The sequence below is a fragment of the Cynoglossus semilaevis genome, chromosome 1 (genome assembly GCF_000523025.1).
Source record: "Cynoglossus semilaevis isolate Cse_v1.0 chromosome 1, Cse_v1.0, whole genome shotgun sequence".
Classification (NCBI taxonomy): Eukaryota; Metazoa; Chordata; class Actinopteri; order Pleuronectiformes; family Cynoglossidae; genus Cynoglossus; species Cynoglossus semilaevis.
The window spans coordinates 24,007,306-24,025,208 of NC_024307.1; the positions used below are offsets into that span (position 1 = coordinate 24,007,306).

The 17,903-nt window shown below is 40.1% G+C and overlaps 1 protein-coding gene across 1 annotated transcript; it reads right to left on the minus strand.

Annotated features, from left to right (window-relative positions):
* Positions 1–165: 165 nt before the first annotated feature.
* On the minus strand, positions 166–16,168 carry acap1 (ArfGAP with coiled-coil, ankyrin repeat and PH domains 1). Its single transcript, XM_008321083.3, has 24 exons — positions 15,933–16,168; positions 15,718–15,796; positions 12,995–13,052; positions 11,759–11,878; positions 11,223–11,276; positions 10,985–11,043; positions 10,057–10,240; positions 9,733–9,777; positions 9,548–9,643; positions 8,200–8,274; positions 7,953–8,065; positions 7,817–7,868; positions 7,612–7,712; positions 7,395–7,506; positions 6,434–6,648; positions 6,286–6,355; positions 6,100–6,194; positions 4,656–4,849; positions 4,428–4,478; positions 4,111–4,283; positions 3,844–3,953; positions 2,789–2,899; positions 2,643–2,704; positions 166–800 (listed from the first exon to the last, which is right to left on the minus strand). The coding sequence occupies exons 2-24, from the start codon at positions 15,768–15,770 to the stop codon at positions 703–705; spliced, it is 2,301 nt and encodes a 766-aa protein (XP_008319305.1). The 5' UTR covers positions 15,771–15,796; positions 15,933–16,168; the 3' UTR covers positions 166–702.
* Positions 16,169–17,903: the final 1,735 nt, after the last annotated feature.

Here is a 17,903-nt window from a genome sequence, read left to right on the forward strand (position 1 = left end):
TTTTGACTTGTAGACTGTTTTGCACAACATTTTTGCTGTAGCTTTTTTGTACAGTAATTTAAATACGTGTCTAACGGGGTGTATCGACTTTTTGACAAGCTGACATCTAGTGGACATTGTAAACATGGCAACTAAATGTGATTAATCAATGATTCAAATGAAACGTTATAATTCATTTTGTTTTATTTAACCATCATACAAGATTCAAGTACCAAACATTCATCAAAAATACAGATCCAAGCCGCGCTTAACATTTTTAACCTTTTTAATGTATAAAAACACATTCATGGCGCAATTAAAATGCATTTGAATCGCATATAGTCAATATTTCCATGTAAAAAAAGTCAACGGAAATGCCAAAGTAGGAAAAAAAACAAGTTTTTGGTCAAATGAAGTTCAATTCACCGGTTTTAGCAGAGTGAATACTGCCCTCTGCTGGGCATGAAGTCACCTGATTCTGTTGTCAAAGTTATTTCCTGCCACACAATTGTTCTGCTGTGACGTGATGGCACAAAGAGTTCACTGTGTGGTGAGTAATTCTGTCTGTGAACTCAACACCAGCTGAGCTATGACTGAACACGTGGCTTGTTGCCAGGGGATATCTGTGTATGTGTGTGTGTATATATGTTTGTGTGTGAGCAGTGGTTCCTGAGTTTATTGAGGCTCAAGTGTGTATATGTGGTGTTCCACAGCAGTAGCTCCTCAGGTTTTGGGGTCTGCACTGCGGCGTTTGAGCTTCTCTGGGTTGTTTGAAGCCATGTGTGAAAAGTCTCTGAAGATGTCCTGGTACGTTTCATCACCTACAGCAGAAAACAAGAACAAGACATGAGCTTTGGATCCTGACTTAAATAACACCCACAGTCGGTTTAAGGTCCAGTGTGTTACGTTCATGGGGGTTTATTGGCAGCATCAATGCCTTGGCCTGAAACCAGGCTTCTTCCAGCTAACAGTCAATTCTGAGGCTCACTCAAATGCTCTTCCACTCCATGCTAGTGACTAACCATAAATCAAATGGAGGGATAAATTATTTCCTCATCCATCCTGAAGATTCGGTCTTGTTTCTGGGCAACTATTGTAAAAATATATTGTTTATAAGTTTAAATGTACTGAAAAAAGATTTGGTGTTTTACAGCCAAACTTACTGCGTTTCTTCTTGTTCATTGTTTACCAAAGTGAGGTGCAGGTCCCTTTTGTGGGGTGAGGACCAATATTGTACTAACTGTTTCATAATTGTATTTATTCGGACAATGATAATAGTACGAATAAATAGTCCACAAATTACAGTGGAACTGTCGCGCAACAACAATAGTTTGATATGAAGGAGGTGCTGGAGAGAACGTTTGGGAACCACTGCTTTAGATTAGGTCCTACAGAACACACCAGAATCAGAACACTGATGTTCTACCAATGTTTTCAAAAACAACATTTTCAAGAAACACCAAGTCTTTTCTGGAGTGACGAAGTTACCATAGCTTAACCACTAGATGTCACCAAAATGTACACACTGGACCTTTAAGTTTCAAAAATTCAGTAACAACAGAATGCCATGTATTACGGAGTTAAATCTACCTAGATTTAAATCAAATGTATGTTATTCAGCTGTAGCAAGAAGCATGCAAATAAACAAAACAATGACATTTTCAGGGCATGCACATGCACTTTTACCTTTTAGTTTTCAGTAGATGGCGCACTGCACGAGCAGTTGAGTGAAGCCGGAGGTCTCAGCAGGGAGAGAGCACAGGCACGCGACAAAGAAACACACACAAACGCAGCACGTCAGAAACTGACCAGCAGTGGTTTGAAGCAGACACAGAGCCTCTGGTTTCCATTCCTTCATGAGTCCAACCTGAATGCACTTCAATGACTCATCATGAAAGAATGGACTGTGCAGCTCAGAGAGGAGCCAGATGACAAAAAACAGCAAACAAACTCCAGACGTGAAGCAATGAGCTTTTGGAATCGACTCCATTGGATTCATATAAATACATACACTGGAATATAAAACATTCTAAAAGCACAGACTGCAATGCTATTCACAGAATAGCACAGTTAACGTTTCAGAGAAGGAAAACACAGGAATAAAATATCATAAAAAACATCTGATAAAGTCGGCACAAAGCTTATAGAAATATCCCACATTTATAAAGTCATAAAACTGGACCCGTTGCAGGACTTTTTTTGTATATTTACACATCCTGCTATTTGTTTGAAGTACAACACTGTTTGTGTAGAGTATGCAGGATGATGACGATGATGATGATGTTGTGCGTCTGTAATTCAAAGTGCATGTGGAAAACGCTTCAGTCTTCAAACACAGTGTTCTCTCTTTGTTTCACATGATTACTTGCTTCTTTACTCCTCATTAGGTCTGTTTTTGTTTAGACTCAGTCGTACCCTCTGTTCTGCTCCTCATTTCCAAAATCTGAATTTTAACGCTGCGTAACCGAAGGCATTTTTCTGTTTTTTTATCTGATACTTCAGGATGTATAAAGATTTTTAAAAATACTTTTATCTCTGCTAATCAGTCTGCCCTCCCAGAGCCCAGCCACTGATGTGATTCCTTATGGCCTGCAGGCTCTTCCTGGTGTGGGCCAGCCCACCTCCTCCCAGTATCCCCCCCGAGCCCTGACTCCCTGAGTGACCTGTTTGGCCGAACGCTCCGTCCATCTCCCGCATCTCTTTATTCATTTTGGCAATTCTGAGCCTAAAAAGGTGAGAGAGAGAGAAAGAAGAAAGAACTTTAAGTTTTTTTCTTTTTACAAAAAATACTTCTTGATCCATCACTTACAGAGTCACGATGTCAGCGTTGGCGTTGTCCACGGCGATGGATATGGGGTCTTTCTGTGTCTTATCCTTGGCGTTGTAGTCGGCACCTCGCTTCAAGAAGAGACAAACCAATCTAGGAATTAAATGACTGTTGTTAAAACAAAGAAATAAGGGAGGGGCAACTCATTGATTTAAAAAAAAAATTCCATTTCAATTCTGACTCCAAAAGGTCACCATAACAACCACACAAATCTTGAATGATTTGTGCACGTACACATCATGAGAGACTAGACTCACAGAAGTACTGGTGCTATTATAAAAAGTTTGCACAAGCAAAGATAAGAGATGAGGAGAGGAGCGCTGCCACGTGACAACTCTCTTTAACAAACTAATGTCTAACCACAGCGTGACTTATGACCAATTACAACAGCAGTTGAATTTGATTTTCATTCATATTTTCATGTTTCTGCCTTCAGATGGGCACACTGGTGACAGAAGTGATGCATTGTGGGCGACATGCTGCTCGGCTACAAACAGTGTTTCTTTGATGGGCTGTTCTAATTTATCTTTACTCGCCAATTGTGATTCATTCAGTTTCTCTACCATTTTCTCCGATGACAACAGACTGGGCCACTTTGAGGTTGTGTCTGGGCCGCATGTGGTCCTCAGGCCGCCATTTTAAAAAGGCATATTGTAAGATAAGGGAACCTCAGATTTATATTAAATAAATAATTTTTTATCAAATAAAAAATGGACACAAACTAACACTTTACAGAAGATTAGTCTTATTTTGTTTTAGTTGAGCCAGTTGACACAGAAACAACTTAGATGAATCCATTTGTTTCTGTTATTTGTTGAGGTGTTGACAGGGTTACGGTTGACATTGTCATGACACCACTTTATTAGTTTTTGAATATACAACAGATACTATGATTATGATTATTAGTTCTTATGATTATCTATTGGTATAACAGGTAGCAGGTTTGCAGCTTTCATTGTCGTCTTAAAAGGCAATATAAAATAAAAAAAAAATTCATTAAATTGTAACAGATTTGCATGACTGCCTGGTCATCCTACCCAGTGTGGCCCAGGATGGTGGCGTGGTGCAGCGGCCCTCTGCCATTACCGTCTGCCTGGTTGACGTTGGCGCCGTTCTGTAGCAGGAATTCACAGGCTGCCAAGGCATTCTGGGAAAAAAAACATTTTCCATGACTCTTTAACATAATGTGACACATGTAATATCCCAAAAAAAACCACTAAAGTCCATCCTCTCCTGCGGGTGGTGCTAAAATCAAATGGACTGGATTCCTCAGGGTATTAAGCTGTCATTTTCTTCTTCCTCACCGCAGAAACAGCCTGTATGAGCGGTGTGCTCGACTCCTCCGCAGCATTGACCCAGTTCACATCAGCGCCGTGAGCCAACGCATCAGCCATGACTGGGAAGTTCTGCAGGGCTGCAGATCTGTACAGCAGCGCTCCTGGATGAAGACCACTCAGATCTTCTTCATCGTCTACATCTGATGGAGCAGAGGGTAAATGAAAGGTCTTATTATTAGTTGTTTTAATGTCAGACAACAACTGTTATGATCTGGTTCTTCTGTACATGCCTGTGTGGCTCTGGGTTTACATGTGTATAAATGAGGGTGTGTGTCCAATCTTACTTTTGTTATTGCTCATATTGTTCTTCTGGAAAAGGTCACTTGAGCTCAGGCCTGAAGAAAGACAGAGAACAGACTTGAGTCTTGGTTTATCAGAAAAATCTGAATTTTAGAAGAACTTCATTCTCCTGTAGTTCGTGTTCTTCTTCTTCTTCTCTGTGAACACAATTATTAATATCTTCCACATGTTTTCTCTTCTTCCTTCCTGACTCAGACTCTCTCTTTATTTACCTGTGCCTCGAGCCAGAGTGGCTCGGGACGGTTTGGGTTTAAGCGGTGGACGCGGTCCTGTCCGCTCCTGCGTGGCCGTACGGTTCCTTTTGAAGCTGGATCGCTTCACCGGTGGGTTTCGACCGGTCTCTGGAAGCTTCTGTATGAACTTTTTTTCAACATACTTTGATCGAATCCATGACTCCTTGTCTCCTCTGAAGGACACCAATGAAAAACAGAGACATTTGTCTCAGGGGGAGGTAAAAAAAACATGCAGAGCAGAAGCTTCTAAACATTCTTCCTTTTTTACTTTGACCCACTAGTCGAATAAACATTGGATTAGCTTATTTCACAGCAAATTTCAATTTCAAGGTTGCACAATATGTAAAACTTTCTAACATTGTGCAAACGGTGAGTCTATGCTGCAGAAACTACACATTTCCTGATACACCAGTCATGAGCTCAGCCCTGAGTCTTGTCATGTACCTGCAGAACTTCCTGTCTGCTGCCGCACAAGAGAGAGAGAGAGAGAAGAGGAAGTCAGAAAATAAGTCTTCAGTGGTTTGTAGGCCAGAGTAGAGCATGACATTTTGAGATGCGTGTAAAGGTAGAGCAGCGGTTCTCCAACTTTTTCTACACTGTACCACCTGAGAAAACCTTGATCTCTCTGAGTACCACCATGATGACCAACATTAGAATACAGCAGCAGAGGCCTTCACTGTTAGCTTCCACCACACAGGAGAAATGTTTAAATGTTGTATTAATTGAAAATGTAAATGTGAAAATATGAATTTTCCCCACGTACCACTAGAGAGCACTTACAATACCACAGTTTGAGAACCACCGAGGTAGAGTGTTCAGTTATTGTCCATTTTTGCCAAGCATGTAGCATCTCAATCAGCCCTGCACTATTTTAGATAGTTTCTGCTAAAATATGTATTTATATTTATATAAATACATATTTATAAATTTATATTTATAAGAGTTTATGAAAACCCAGTTATAAACTTCTTTGTCTTGTTTTTGTTGGTTAAAAAGAATCTTCCATGCAGATGAGCGCAGATACAGAGAAGAAGAAAAGTCAAAGCTTGAACGAAAGACACTGAAGCATTTCTCAGCAGGCAAGGCTCACAACACTTCAAGGTCAAAGTTAAAGAATCGAATTACAAGAGATTTCAAAAAAGGGTTTGAACACTGAAAATATTTTCTTCAGAAATGCTTTTTCTTAGGGATGTTCATGAGCTAACATGAATTTAAATTAGCCTCTTTTGCTCTTGACTAAAACAATTAGTGGACGTGTCAGCGTAACCTGTGGACAAGCAGATGTCCAAATCTGCAAACTAGACAATTGATCTATTGTGAAAGTGCCTTAACTGCCACTGTCTGGACAAACTGACTTGGACGCATAGAATTCAATGAATGTCCCTTTAGTGTCTGCTCATTAGAAGGTGGTGGTTATTTATACCTGGGACTGGAAGGATGTGGCTTCTTGATGGTGATCTCGTCGATGCGAGCCTCGTAGATCCTGTTGATCACTGTGTTTCCTAATTCACACATTAACTGGAGAGAAAAAGAAGAAGGACATGTTTCACTGCTAATTGGTCCATTTGTGCAATAAAACAGTAATGAGGTTGTGAAGCTGTTAAATTACCTTAATGAGCTCGGGCTCCCAGGAGTCCAGAGTGAGGGAGCGCACCTTAGAGAAATGGACTCCCAGGCTCCTGTTAGACAGGACAAGCATTAAAGAGCAGGCTCTTTGAGTGTATGTGTGTGTGTTTATGTGTGTGTGACACACTAACCTGTGTATACCCGAACAGACGATGCACAGCGTGATGCCCAGGTTGATGGAGGCCCAGTCAGGACCGGATTCTCCACAGTCGCAGCACTGCTGGTTTCCAGCGATGGACTGGATGTCCTCCAGTGCCTTGCAGCCATCATTCTCCTGATCTGCGCCTCCACCTCCTCCTCCCCCACCGCCTCCTAAAGTTGCTGACATTGAGCTGCAGCGCTGTCTCTGGTAACCACACACACGAACAAGAATGAGGTGTTGTGTCTCCATCCCAGGGCAAATGTCACAGATGTATCTTAGCTATCCCTGAGCTAACTTTAAGTTACACTGTGGAACAAATGGCGTGATCCCCAACATTTAATGCTGGAACCTTTAGTGAAACTAAATTAGTGAAGCCATTTATTTGGTCTATCAAAGCCACAACACTGAGCTCTTTCTGTACATTTCTACCTTACATTTAACCATTTGTTACTTTTGGTTATTATTTTATGGCTAATGTGAATTTGCTGTTTTTGTTATGCTTTCCCTAAATGGGCTTTCTTACATTATGGGTAGTTCTAGCTATTTTTTATGCTAACCTTTAGCCATCTGTTGAATTAACTAAATACTGTTATTTGAGGTTATTTTACCAAACCGTCTAATTATTAATTATTTTCTAGGCCTTTTAAGTAATGTTGAACTGTCTTACTACATTTTTAGCACATTTTTAGTGAGCAAATTGAAGTTAAAGATATTTCTGCTTCGTTTTTAGTCAACCTTCAAACTATCTTCGACCATTCTTTTTTTTTCATCAGCAAACTTTTGGGGTGTATGTTTACTAAGAAACCCAAGTCCAACTTGTTCTTTCTTATGCAAATATCTTGTTATTTATGTGGAAATTGAAAAGCACCATCAGGTGAACTTTTAGAGCTTTGTCTGAAATTTAAAGGACATTGCTCCGTGTGCTCTGGCGTGTTGGTGTGTTTTCTCACAGGACTGTGCGAATCATCTCTTCTCTCCTGAAAAGCTGAGGCGATGCTGTTTTGGACGGCACTCATCCAGGCCTGCTGCTGTCGGTCTGAGTCAGCCTGCAACAAACAGCACCTAAACACACACACATTTATTCTATTATTTCTTAGTTGGAAAAATTATTACATTCAGACCAGCCCCTTTTGGGTGGGTCTGATCTCCATCCATGCTTTCACTCACTTTGATGGCGAGACCACTTCAAAGCAGAACCGTCTCTCATTTTCACTGCTGGGTTTGACTGTGCAGAGACGCAAGTCCTCCACCACAACTGTGGGCTGCTCCTGGGAGACAGAGACCATCACAAATGTAGCACCAGGCACATGTGTGTTTACTTTAGTTCCTCTTTCATGTACTATATAATCAGAATACTTCAGAAAACCCATACCCGGTATTTCTTCTGATACACCAGCTGATTTTTCTGAATTGAAAACCAACGCCTGAAAGAGAAACCAAATGTACATGACTAGTGCAGGAAATTCATGAAAAGTGATGCAGCGCATCGCTCGAAGGTAAATTCTAACCTGCTCCAAGTCTTGAAGGCGTTACTGGCTCTCTTGTAGAGATATCCTTCCATGGCAATGCCACTGGCTGCGTCAGCGTTAAAGTCCATAATGGAGTCGTCGTAAGACACATCCTGAAACCAGGAATCACCAGAAATTCAATTAATTCAGGTCCAGTAGAAGGTTTTTATTTCTAAGGTTTAACGACTTTATATCCATGACATTAACCCAGACGGGTGGCTTTTTTGCCCGTTAAATTTTATGTTACCTTTTTCTTAATTGCAGCGTGTCTTTGCTCCATGTCCCTCTTCTCTCTGGCTGAGTTGAGGACAAACTGAGTGTGCTGTTAAAAGGAATGAAACAGAGAGTTAGCCATTCTCCAGACATTAATATTGATTTTCAAACATTTTTTATTGCCCTACTCATAATACTGTAACTCGTGCGATGTATTTCTTCAGGATGTCGATACAAACCACTTTAAAAAGCTATACTTTATGCACCATTAATGGCTGAGCAGTTTGGTGTCAAGGCACCAAAGATTTAGAGATATCTAATGTCAAGTTGAGGCTTCCCTTTAGTTTACATTTTGGAAGTGTTGAACGGTTTCTGTATTTCTTTTGTTTGGTCTGTTTTCCTCCAGTGTCAAGTGGATTCACTCTGTCAATGAAGGTTCACGCCGTTTACTTCCTGTTCCAAATTAGTGCAGTGAAAGTTTGTCCTGATGGTGTTTACACTACTCTGGGGGTTCAAAATTGACTTAGGGGTTTAGTTTTATGTTTTAGTGCAGTCTAATTGAAAACTGTGTATTCCAGCCTTGGGACGACAGAGTAAACACACTCACACAAACAGATATGTGAAATATTTCCTGTTGTTGTTCACTATTTCCTGTCACGATGACAAACCTGATGTCAGCAGATCCCCATTGGCCCCACCCTAACAGAATGATGCAAAAGTATGGAGACAGTGTCAAGTCCCAAGTGCTCCTAGTCCCAGTTAAGCCCTAAGTGTTCATGTTTGAATCATGTACTTGAGTCCACTCGGCTTCAAGTCCAAATTTAGATTCACTAACTCGTGGTTCAAGTCCCCAGTTCTACAAATCTGAGTCTCCAGTTCTTCCAGTATGAGGCATGAGGAAGTTCAATCCATTATTGAGTCACTAAAACTTGACACACAATCTGAGGGAGTCAGGTCACTTTCAGTAAAGCCCATAGTGCCTGAAGTACGAGTGTGAATCCTCAACGCTCAGTGCCCAAGTCTGAGTCAATTGGTCCCATGCAGGTCTAAGTCTAGTGCAACGAGTTTCCAGTCTTTCAAGTCTTAGTCCAACTGGAGTTTCATTTGATCTCTACAAATCCCATCCTAGTCTGAGTCTTAGTTGAGTCCTGAGGGCTCAAGGTCTTATATAAGTCCCAGTTTTAGGTTTAGTTTTATGTTTTAGTGCAGTCTTACGTCCAAGCCAAGCTCAAGTTCAAGTCAGATTCAAATACAATGTTACCCAGGTTTCAGATGTGAACTTTAGTTAAGTCCCCACTGCTTAAGTCGTAGTGACTGAAGTGTAAAACCAAATCTAGTCGTCGAGATTCCCGGTCCAATCCATCTTAAACTGACACACATACCTCTTCATTCAGTTTTTGTCGATACTCCTCCAGTTCTGACAGTGACGTGTGGCCTTGTTGGAAAAACTGGGCTTGGGTCTCCATTAAAGACAACATCTGACACAAAAGGATTTGTTTTAAATCTTTCAACCAGACATGCTCAAGATAAACAACAAAAACAAAATAGTAGGTTGAGGTGAACTCACTGCCATCAGAATGTCTGTCTTCTTCTTGGCCTCGATCACATTTATCTGTAACAAAAGACAGCAGTTGTTTCACAAACGCCATGTTGCTGGAATCAGAAACTCTGAGAACAGTTTACTGTGGAGAAAATGAAACTACCACAAATACTGGGGAAAAAAAATAACCTGAGGCTAAATGTGTATAATTCAAAGCAGAGGAAAGCACAGCTGTGGTCACTGTGCTGCTGGTGTAGATTTTATCCACACATTTCCTGATTCTTGATCCACTGTTTAGTCTCCCGGGACTTTGACCTTATTTAGAGTAAAAGATAAAGTAGAAAAACTCACCTCCAGGACGTAGTCCAAGGCCTCAGACCTAAAGATCCTGCGTGCGTTCAGCAGAGCGTTATTGGCCTCCTCCACTTCATGTTGCTTCCCGCGTGGAGCCTGAGCGTTTTTGGCCAGCGCCCCCTCCAGCGTTTCGCTGCTGCGCTCAAACTCCTTTCGCACGTCTTTGAAATGACGGACATCCCTGATGGACGAGAAGATATGCTGTCAATTCCAAATTAACTTGATTTCAGAATTAATGAATTCAGGACAAAGCCTAAACCTGAAACCAGGCTTGGTACCAAACCATTTATTCATGTCCTATACCAACACTGCACATCCACAATGAATCAATATATTCTCTTCTTTTCTCTTACATGGTGTATACTGTAGTACCATGCATGACTAAAGTTATGAAATACAGCTGCTTTTTATTGCAACAAAAAGATTTAAATCATTTTGGATTGGTCATAAAGATTTCAGTGTCAGTCAAACATTTAAAACATTATTTAAAGTCAGACTTTGTGCAAACGTTTAAATCTGAGTTTGATAATAAATTAAATGTGGATTCCAGTTCTTAATGATATAGAAAAACGATGCAGTGCAAACCCTGACATAAATAATAATAATAACTTAACATAAGAATGAATCAATCTTGACTAGGACCTAACTTGGACTGGGAACTTGACTCAGTAGTAGTGATAGAGACTTAGTCCTGGCTTTTTTAACTGACTTGGACTCAATCAAAGACTTCCACACAAGAGACTTGGCACCAGACTCAGACTCAGACATGTGCAGGTTAATGACCATCATTAGATGCTGCCACACAGTTGGTCTCTGATCTGGTCTCCTCAATCATAGCCCAGGAATGAGAGTAGAAACCAAAGAGAAAGTGAAGTGTGAGAATGGAGAAACTGAAAAGACAGCAAACAGGAACAGCTTCACTCACTCTTTGACAAAGGTCTGCAGCTTGGTTTTCACTGACTTCTGCGTGGTCTCGATCACTTCCTAACAGAGACACAGAGACAAATCTCCAGCAGTGAGCACAGATAAGTATGAAATGTCAACTATGATGTCCTATCAAACAGACTCTTGCAACATTGTTGACTGCTACATAATGCAGCTGATAAGAGCCGTGACAGAACCGGAGCCTGAGCAGAGCCAGGGAGCACACATTCAGTACTCACCCCCTGAGAGTCCAAGATATCTGACAGCTTTGTGGAAAATTTATGTAAACATTCCTGCAGGACACAAAGCTCAGATTAGACTCAGTCCAGATCACTAGGACAACACAAGAAGTATGCAGTAACACGGTGGGCCCTAAACTTCATTAGTCAGTGTTGCTGTCCAGTTTTCTGTGTTCTAATTACGGTCACTTTATTCAGTCTTAGATTCTGAGTCCAACCCTATGTCCTGATTGTTGGGCTACTAGTCCAGAGTTCTCAGTATTTAGACACCGTGTTCAGTCCTCACTCTCCACAAGCCACAGCTAATGGCTCAGTTTAAAACAAATCAAAAATGTTCTGGACTGGTATCTAAATTCACCTGATAAACGTTTGAGGTTTAACTAAAGTCCTCATGGTTTCAAGTCTGAGTTCATACAGCGTTTGAAAAATTCTAATTTAGTCAGAGGTGAATTCACAGGTTAGATGAGTCAAAGTCAAAGTAAAAAAATAACTAATGGTGACAGGAAATGGTGACACGTCCAGTGCGTTCCTCTCACCTCCATCATCTTGTCTCCACAGCACTGGTGGCCCAGCTCTCGGAGGCCGTTGACAAAGCTCTTGCTGGTCTGGCAGTAGACTCTGCCTGCCTCCAGCATGGCCTGGCATTGTTTCACCAGCTGCAGAACACAAATACACTCAGAAACAGGTAGGTGCAGCTGAAGTACTTCATTAAGATAAAGAGTACATATACGGAGTTATATCAGAAAACATTTTGACAATCCTCAAAAGAGTTTTTCAAACTGTATTAAAATATTTTACAGATACATAAACAGATATTATTACTGGGGTTTAAAACACTATACAACTCTGACATATGGTGGTTATTGTGAGAGCTAGCAGATGGAAACTGACTTTTAAAAGTTTACGGTTCATTCTGTGCTATTAGGAATAAGTTCTAAGGAGATTTAAGCGTCAGTTGACAAACAATGAAGTTGCTGCTGAATCACAGTTCTGCTGAAGGCAGTTACGCAGGCGAGAGCCACAGTTGCCCTCAGGTGCTGGAACCTGGTTCCTCCAGTTTTTTTTTTTTCAAATGCCACCACACTTTAATCACACTGCTGCAGAACACTTTGCAGTGAAAGTTGCAGTAAAAGCACAAGCTTTGTTTCTCCCAAAGTCTCTCAAACCCTTTGTATATTTTGGTCTCAGGGAGAAGTGGACGGTGGGATAGATAGAAACATAGATAGATACAAAGCAGTTAAATTCATGATTATTTACCTAGCACCTGAAACCTGAAACATATAATCTCCCAGTTGAACTGATGTGAAACTGTGACACGTGTAGATACAAAGGCATGAGGGGGGAATATGGTTAAATATGCCAAAGAAGCAGAAGTGGAAGGACAATTCAATAGGGAAACAGCACCTGCTGCTACTTCCTGCTTGATTTCAGGTGAAATCCCTCCCTCCCTAATCTCCTGCTTTAGAAAGTCAGGATACGCTCTGGACAAAATACTGAAATATTTATCTAAATTTAATACTCAACTTTTGTGAAATGGTGTGACAAAATTCAAATTGTGCCATGAACGTGAGTGCCACTAGCACCTAAGCCCTGAGTTTAATTGGAAATACTGTAATTTTTTGTGACGAAGCCTCTGCTGGCTGTGAGTGGCACTGTGGTTCAGTCTTCGGTTAGCCTAAAAGATATGTGATCACAATTGCTCCCTGCAAATTGTTTTTCCCAGAGGCCCAGACCAATGTAATGTAGGTGTTAGTACGAGTGACGAGGCTTACCTTCTCTAATCGTACCTCCAGTTCGCTCACATTGTTTTGGACTTCTTCAATGTTAGCCCTGAAACAGACACAAAACCACAGCGTTGACCTCAATGTCAAAAGGAGATGTGAAATGCACAGACACGCATGGAATTCCATGTATTGAAAGAACAATGGTGAACTGTGTAATAGCTGATCCAATGCAATTTAGTAAAGCCTTAAATGAAGCAGTAAAGTTATATTGCAATGTATTGCTTTGTTGTGTCATGTGACTTTTTGTAATTTTGTTATCATGGAGCCTCATACACAGGACATCCTTGAAAAATGGGAAAATATCTGTATTTTATCAAACAGAGAACAATAAAAACAAAACAAGGGTGAAATGATTAGTTATTAATGTTTGAGTCAGGGTCGGAAAAATCAGAACAGAAATGGAATTTCTAGCAAACTTTTATGGTACAAATTCACTGAATGAATGAAATTAAAATATTGAGTTCCTCCCAAATTAGTTGACATTAGTCAATTTTTGAAGTAAAAATATAAAATGAAATGTTTTGCAAGAGCATTATTTTTCTCATTTTTATACAATACATGAAAACCAGATTAGATTGAATCTGCACCAGAGGTTGCCACTTATTATTTAATTTATTCTCCAACTCCCTGCTGTTTCTGCACTTATCATAATAAAAGAGAAAGCTGCAACCCCCCCTGGAGAATATACATCCAGGACCACCCTTGGCTCTTTTCTTATTTAGTATTTAGCACTGTTCCAAGTTGTATATATTATGTTTCACCACAAATACTGCAAAAGTACTACCATAGCAAGAAAAATAAAACCTAGCTCAACTTTTTGCAGCACTGACCATTTATTTGACTTCATTACTGCATTCCCTTTATTATGTCGTCATGATTTATTTCAGTGCTTTGTTTTAATGCTCGTCTGTGGGCCACACTGACTCAGTGTTAGAATGCAGCTATTTATGTAATTAATGAAGTTTCAAATGCATCTTAAAATATGAACTAAGCATTGTTGCGTAAAGACGAGACTATCACCCCGTTGAGACAAACTTTCTGTCCTCATTTCCACAGTCACTGGTCAGGCTTTGCTTTTTCAATGTAGGAATTTTCCTTCACAAGAGCAGACAGCGTCTTCAGTCGAGTTTAGAGCCAGAATTTGTGTTTCTGGTGTCTGTGCGTCTCTACTTGAACCAGCAGCTCAACTTTGTGGTTTCCGCTGCCTTCCACCAACAGTACAGAGACACACAGATAGAGAGAATGCAAGAGAAAGCGCAAGAATGAGACTGAGGGAGAGAACAGAGGCCAGACTTAGGTCTGAACAGAGTCACGTTATTCTGTTTGTTAGCTTGGCGATGGTGTACGAAACGTCCAGAGGTCAGGACCTTTTAAATTATGAAAAAATGAGGAGCAAAGGAGGGAAGGTTGCAAAGAGGAGGAAGAAAGGAAGAATAAATAAAGAACTGAAGGTGACCACCGATGATGAAATACGATTTTCTTTCCACTTTAGCTTTCACACAATCTGGTGGCAGTGGTGACGTGGACTCAGTAGTCAGTCAAATGATCAACAGCTACTCAGTTATTATACTAATGACAGCTGTTTATGATTGTTGATTATTTGAGGGATCAGGGAAACTCTTGTCAGAATAGTTGAAGATGAAGTCTTGTGCAGACAGAGCGAACCACAGCTGAAGTTTCCGTCGTGGTTTCACCCCTGCAGAAAACACACTTCCTGTATCTCCTCCATCACCACCTCTGCAAATCTCGCCTCACTTCCTGTTGTCAATTACGCTGTGACTAACAACAGAAGGCAGCACTTTTGAATGACGCTGAGCTGTGACTAGACTTTTACATCTCTATATCCTTCCTTCTTTCTTCTTTTACCCTTTTATCCCTTGCACCCTCCACACTATTTTTGCAGATCCTTCCCTCCTCCTTCCTTCCTTCCTTCCTTCTTTCCCTCCTTATTCCCTATTTGACAAGAGACCTTGCTGCTGCCTGCAACCGCTACAGAACTTTCCACCACAGTGCAAATCTTGTAAATTCAATACGGGCAGTGAGACAAGGAGATGGAAAGCTGGATAGTTGGAGACTTAAAATTTGCAGTCACTGTGCCTCAGGGCTGAATGCCAAAAACAAAAACACAGGACACACCTCAGATCTGCCAACCTCTCTTAAGTCGCTTGCAAAACCCCTGTAGTGACACTTCCCTTCTGATTACCCCATATACTAAATCTGTTTTTGAGAAAGAGTCACTGTAAATGATGGCTGACATTCAATATCAAGCATACTGTTTTACAATCCAGATGAATGAACTTTGGATCAAGAGTCGCTGGTTTTTAAATCATCTTTAATTAAACTTGTTAACATGTGACAGTTGTTACGTTGTCCTGTACATAAAGTGTAATTTAAGCCTATATTGAATTTTCCCAGGTGTAAACAAGGTTCACTTTAGACCTTATCAGACATCAGATCAGTGTTTTCAGCCCTGCAGGCCTAACTCTTTTTTTTTTTACCTCAGTATCTACAGAGACGTGACATAGCTCGACCTAGGGGAACCTAGGTCTCACAGACTGTCATAGTCATAGGACATAGAAACTTAACGAGTGGAAACATATGTATCCATTTTAAGTCTTCTCATTTAAAAACTTTAGTTAGTGCTAATGCTACAGGCATACATAGTTTACCAAAACAATTAAACAGTGTAAGCGTGAGTTAGTGAAACGTACCTGAAACGGGGGGAGTCTTTCAGACACTCCTCGAAGTCCAATTTGACTGTCATCTTCCACACCACACTTCCGAGACTCTCTGGAGAATGTATTTGTCGTGAAGTACAAAGGAAGCAGCAGCAATAAAAAGAAATCGACAATTTTTAAATTGTAAAAATCGTGTTGGTCTCCGCGTTAACTGCCTGACTCATAAATCCTGTGAGTCGTTCACTTACAGTATAATTGAAATTCCTGCCGCAGCGGAGGACCTACAACAGTTACCGCTTATGAGTAAAGCCCCGGGATGTTGGTATCGTTGTTGCCATTTTATAAAAAAATACGGGTTTCACTGGTATTAAAAAATAAAATCCCTTACAATGAAGTTGCGTCGATATTTCCAATCAACAGGAAATGCAGCTACTGTTGTATATGATACTTGTTCTTCCCCTGACAACTGTCGGACTGAGGCTCTCTCTCTCTCTCTCTCCCTCTCTCTCTCTCTCTCTCTCGCTCTCTCGCTGTCTCTCTCTCTCACCCTGTCCCTCTGTCACAAACACTGGCACAACGCACTATTTCCGGGTGTGATTTTCATACATCATACGCCGCAAAATGTTAGCTATTATTCTGAATTTAAAAATATATTATTTTTCCTTAAATAGCAGAAATGGGCTCCCATAGTAGTATGTATGTTCGTTTTGGTTTTGTTTTGGGTTTTTTGGGTTTTTTTCTTAATGTCAAAATCAATTAATTGTATTATTATGGAATAAATAAACTTCATGTTGCCTCATTTTTATGAATGCTAAATTAAATTCTGGGCTAACTTTGAGTTAGCATTTAGCTCAATATTGTTTTAGTGAATCACTGTTTCATTTTTCAGATATCTTATAGCATTTTTTTACTCTCTCTTTTACTTTGTTGGCTTACTTTACGTTGCTTCAACTACTTTTTGCCTACTTATAACTATTTTCTGTGTGTTTAGGCTATAATTTGGAGATTTGCAGCCTGCATGTTTAACGCCTGAAAAAGCCCCAGGTGATGTAAAATCAAAAATAGATCAACAAATATATAGAAACTCAGGAACTGCTTGTGTGGCAGATGTTTGGTCAAAATGTTTCCACTCAGACTTAGACATGCAAGTAAACTATTTATGTTCCTGTGGTATTAATGCTGACATCACCATGTAAATTTCCCTGGTAATTTTCAACACGTCTGTACTATTTTTTTCACCGTTGAGATCTTTTTAATCAACAAGTTGTAAAAGATATATAACGTTCATAGAAAATAATATAAAGTCTAAAGAAGATAGTGGTCACCAGTAATTTTAGTTATATCAATTCTGAGTTATTACTAAGGACCAACACTATTGTGGAAAGTGTGCATTGAAAAACCTTTAGTCTCACTCTGGCATTTGATACAATGGTTATAAAGTGAGGGCAGTGCAGTAGGGCTTTGTCCAAACGTTTCCTAACCCCTTCATGTGGTTTCTTACTGCTGGTTTTGTGTATTCCACTCTTCAATTTCCCCAGTGAACAGTGATTCTCATGTGCTCTCTCTCTCTCTCTCTCTCTCTCTCTTTCTCTATCCCTCTGTCTCACACACACAGAGACACTGGGTGTGTATTCTTGTCTGACAACCTTTCGTTGAAGCCTTTTTGCTGAAGTAGAAAAAAGAGGAGGAGGCATTGTCATACCACCCAGTGTGCTAATGACTGCTCTCTACCAGAAAACATCACAGTTTTGACAAAATGACTGTAAAAGGAATTTAGATGGTTTGTTTACATATTTGTATTATCTTATCATATTGTCATAAATATGTTTCAACTAAATGTTTTTGCACTTTATTTATTGGTTTTCACATTTGAAAATGTTACAGCATATACCTACAGAAGAGCAAGGAAAAAGCACAAAAAAAGAAGGAAAAAAGCAGACTTAAAATAAACATAGATAATTATGTGGTTTTCAGTAGTAGTAATGGCATACTTGTTCGCTCAAAAGTATGTTTGAGAAATTGTGCAATGAAGGGTTGCCATATCTTGCTGAAATTATACTTAGGATGTCATAGTAAGAGTCTAATCTCACTCATCCTCACCCTGAATACCAAAAATGGGCGTAAGGGTTTATTGATCTCAGATAAGTCATGTTTGGCACACATTGATGAGGAGTGTATCCTTGAAAATATATCAGAGTACTCAGAATCTGTATTTTGCA

Coding starts and splice junctions, on each gene's coding strand:
- acap1 (XM_008321083.3), bottom strand. CDS start 15,770: ATGACAGTCAAATTGGACTTCGAGGAGTGTCTGAAAGACTCCCCCCGT. Junction 9,644..9,732: donor AGACAGACATTCTGATGGCA/GTGAGTTCACCT, acceptor CTTTTGTGTCAG/ATGTTGTCTTTAATGGAGAC. Junction 6,195..6,285: donor GGGAGCCCGAGCTCATTAAG/GTAATTTAACAG, acceptor TTTTCTCTCCAG/TTAATGTGTGAATTAGGAAA.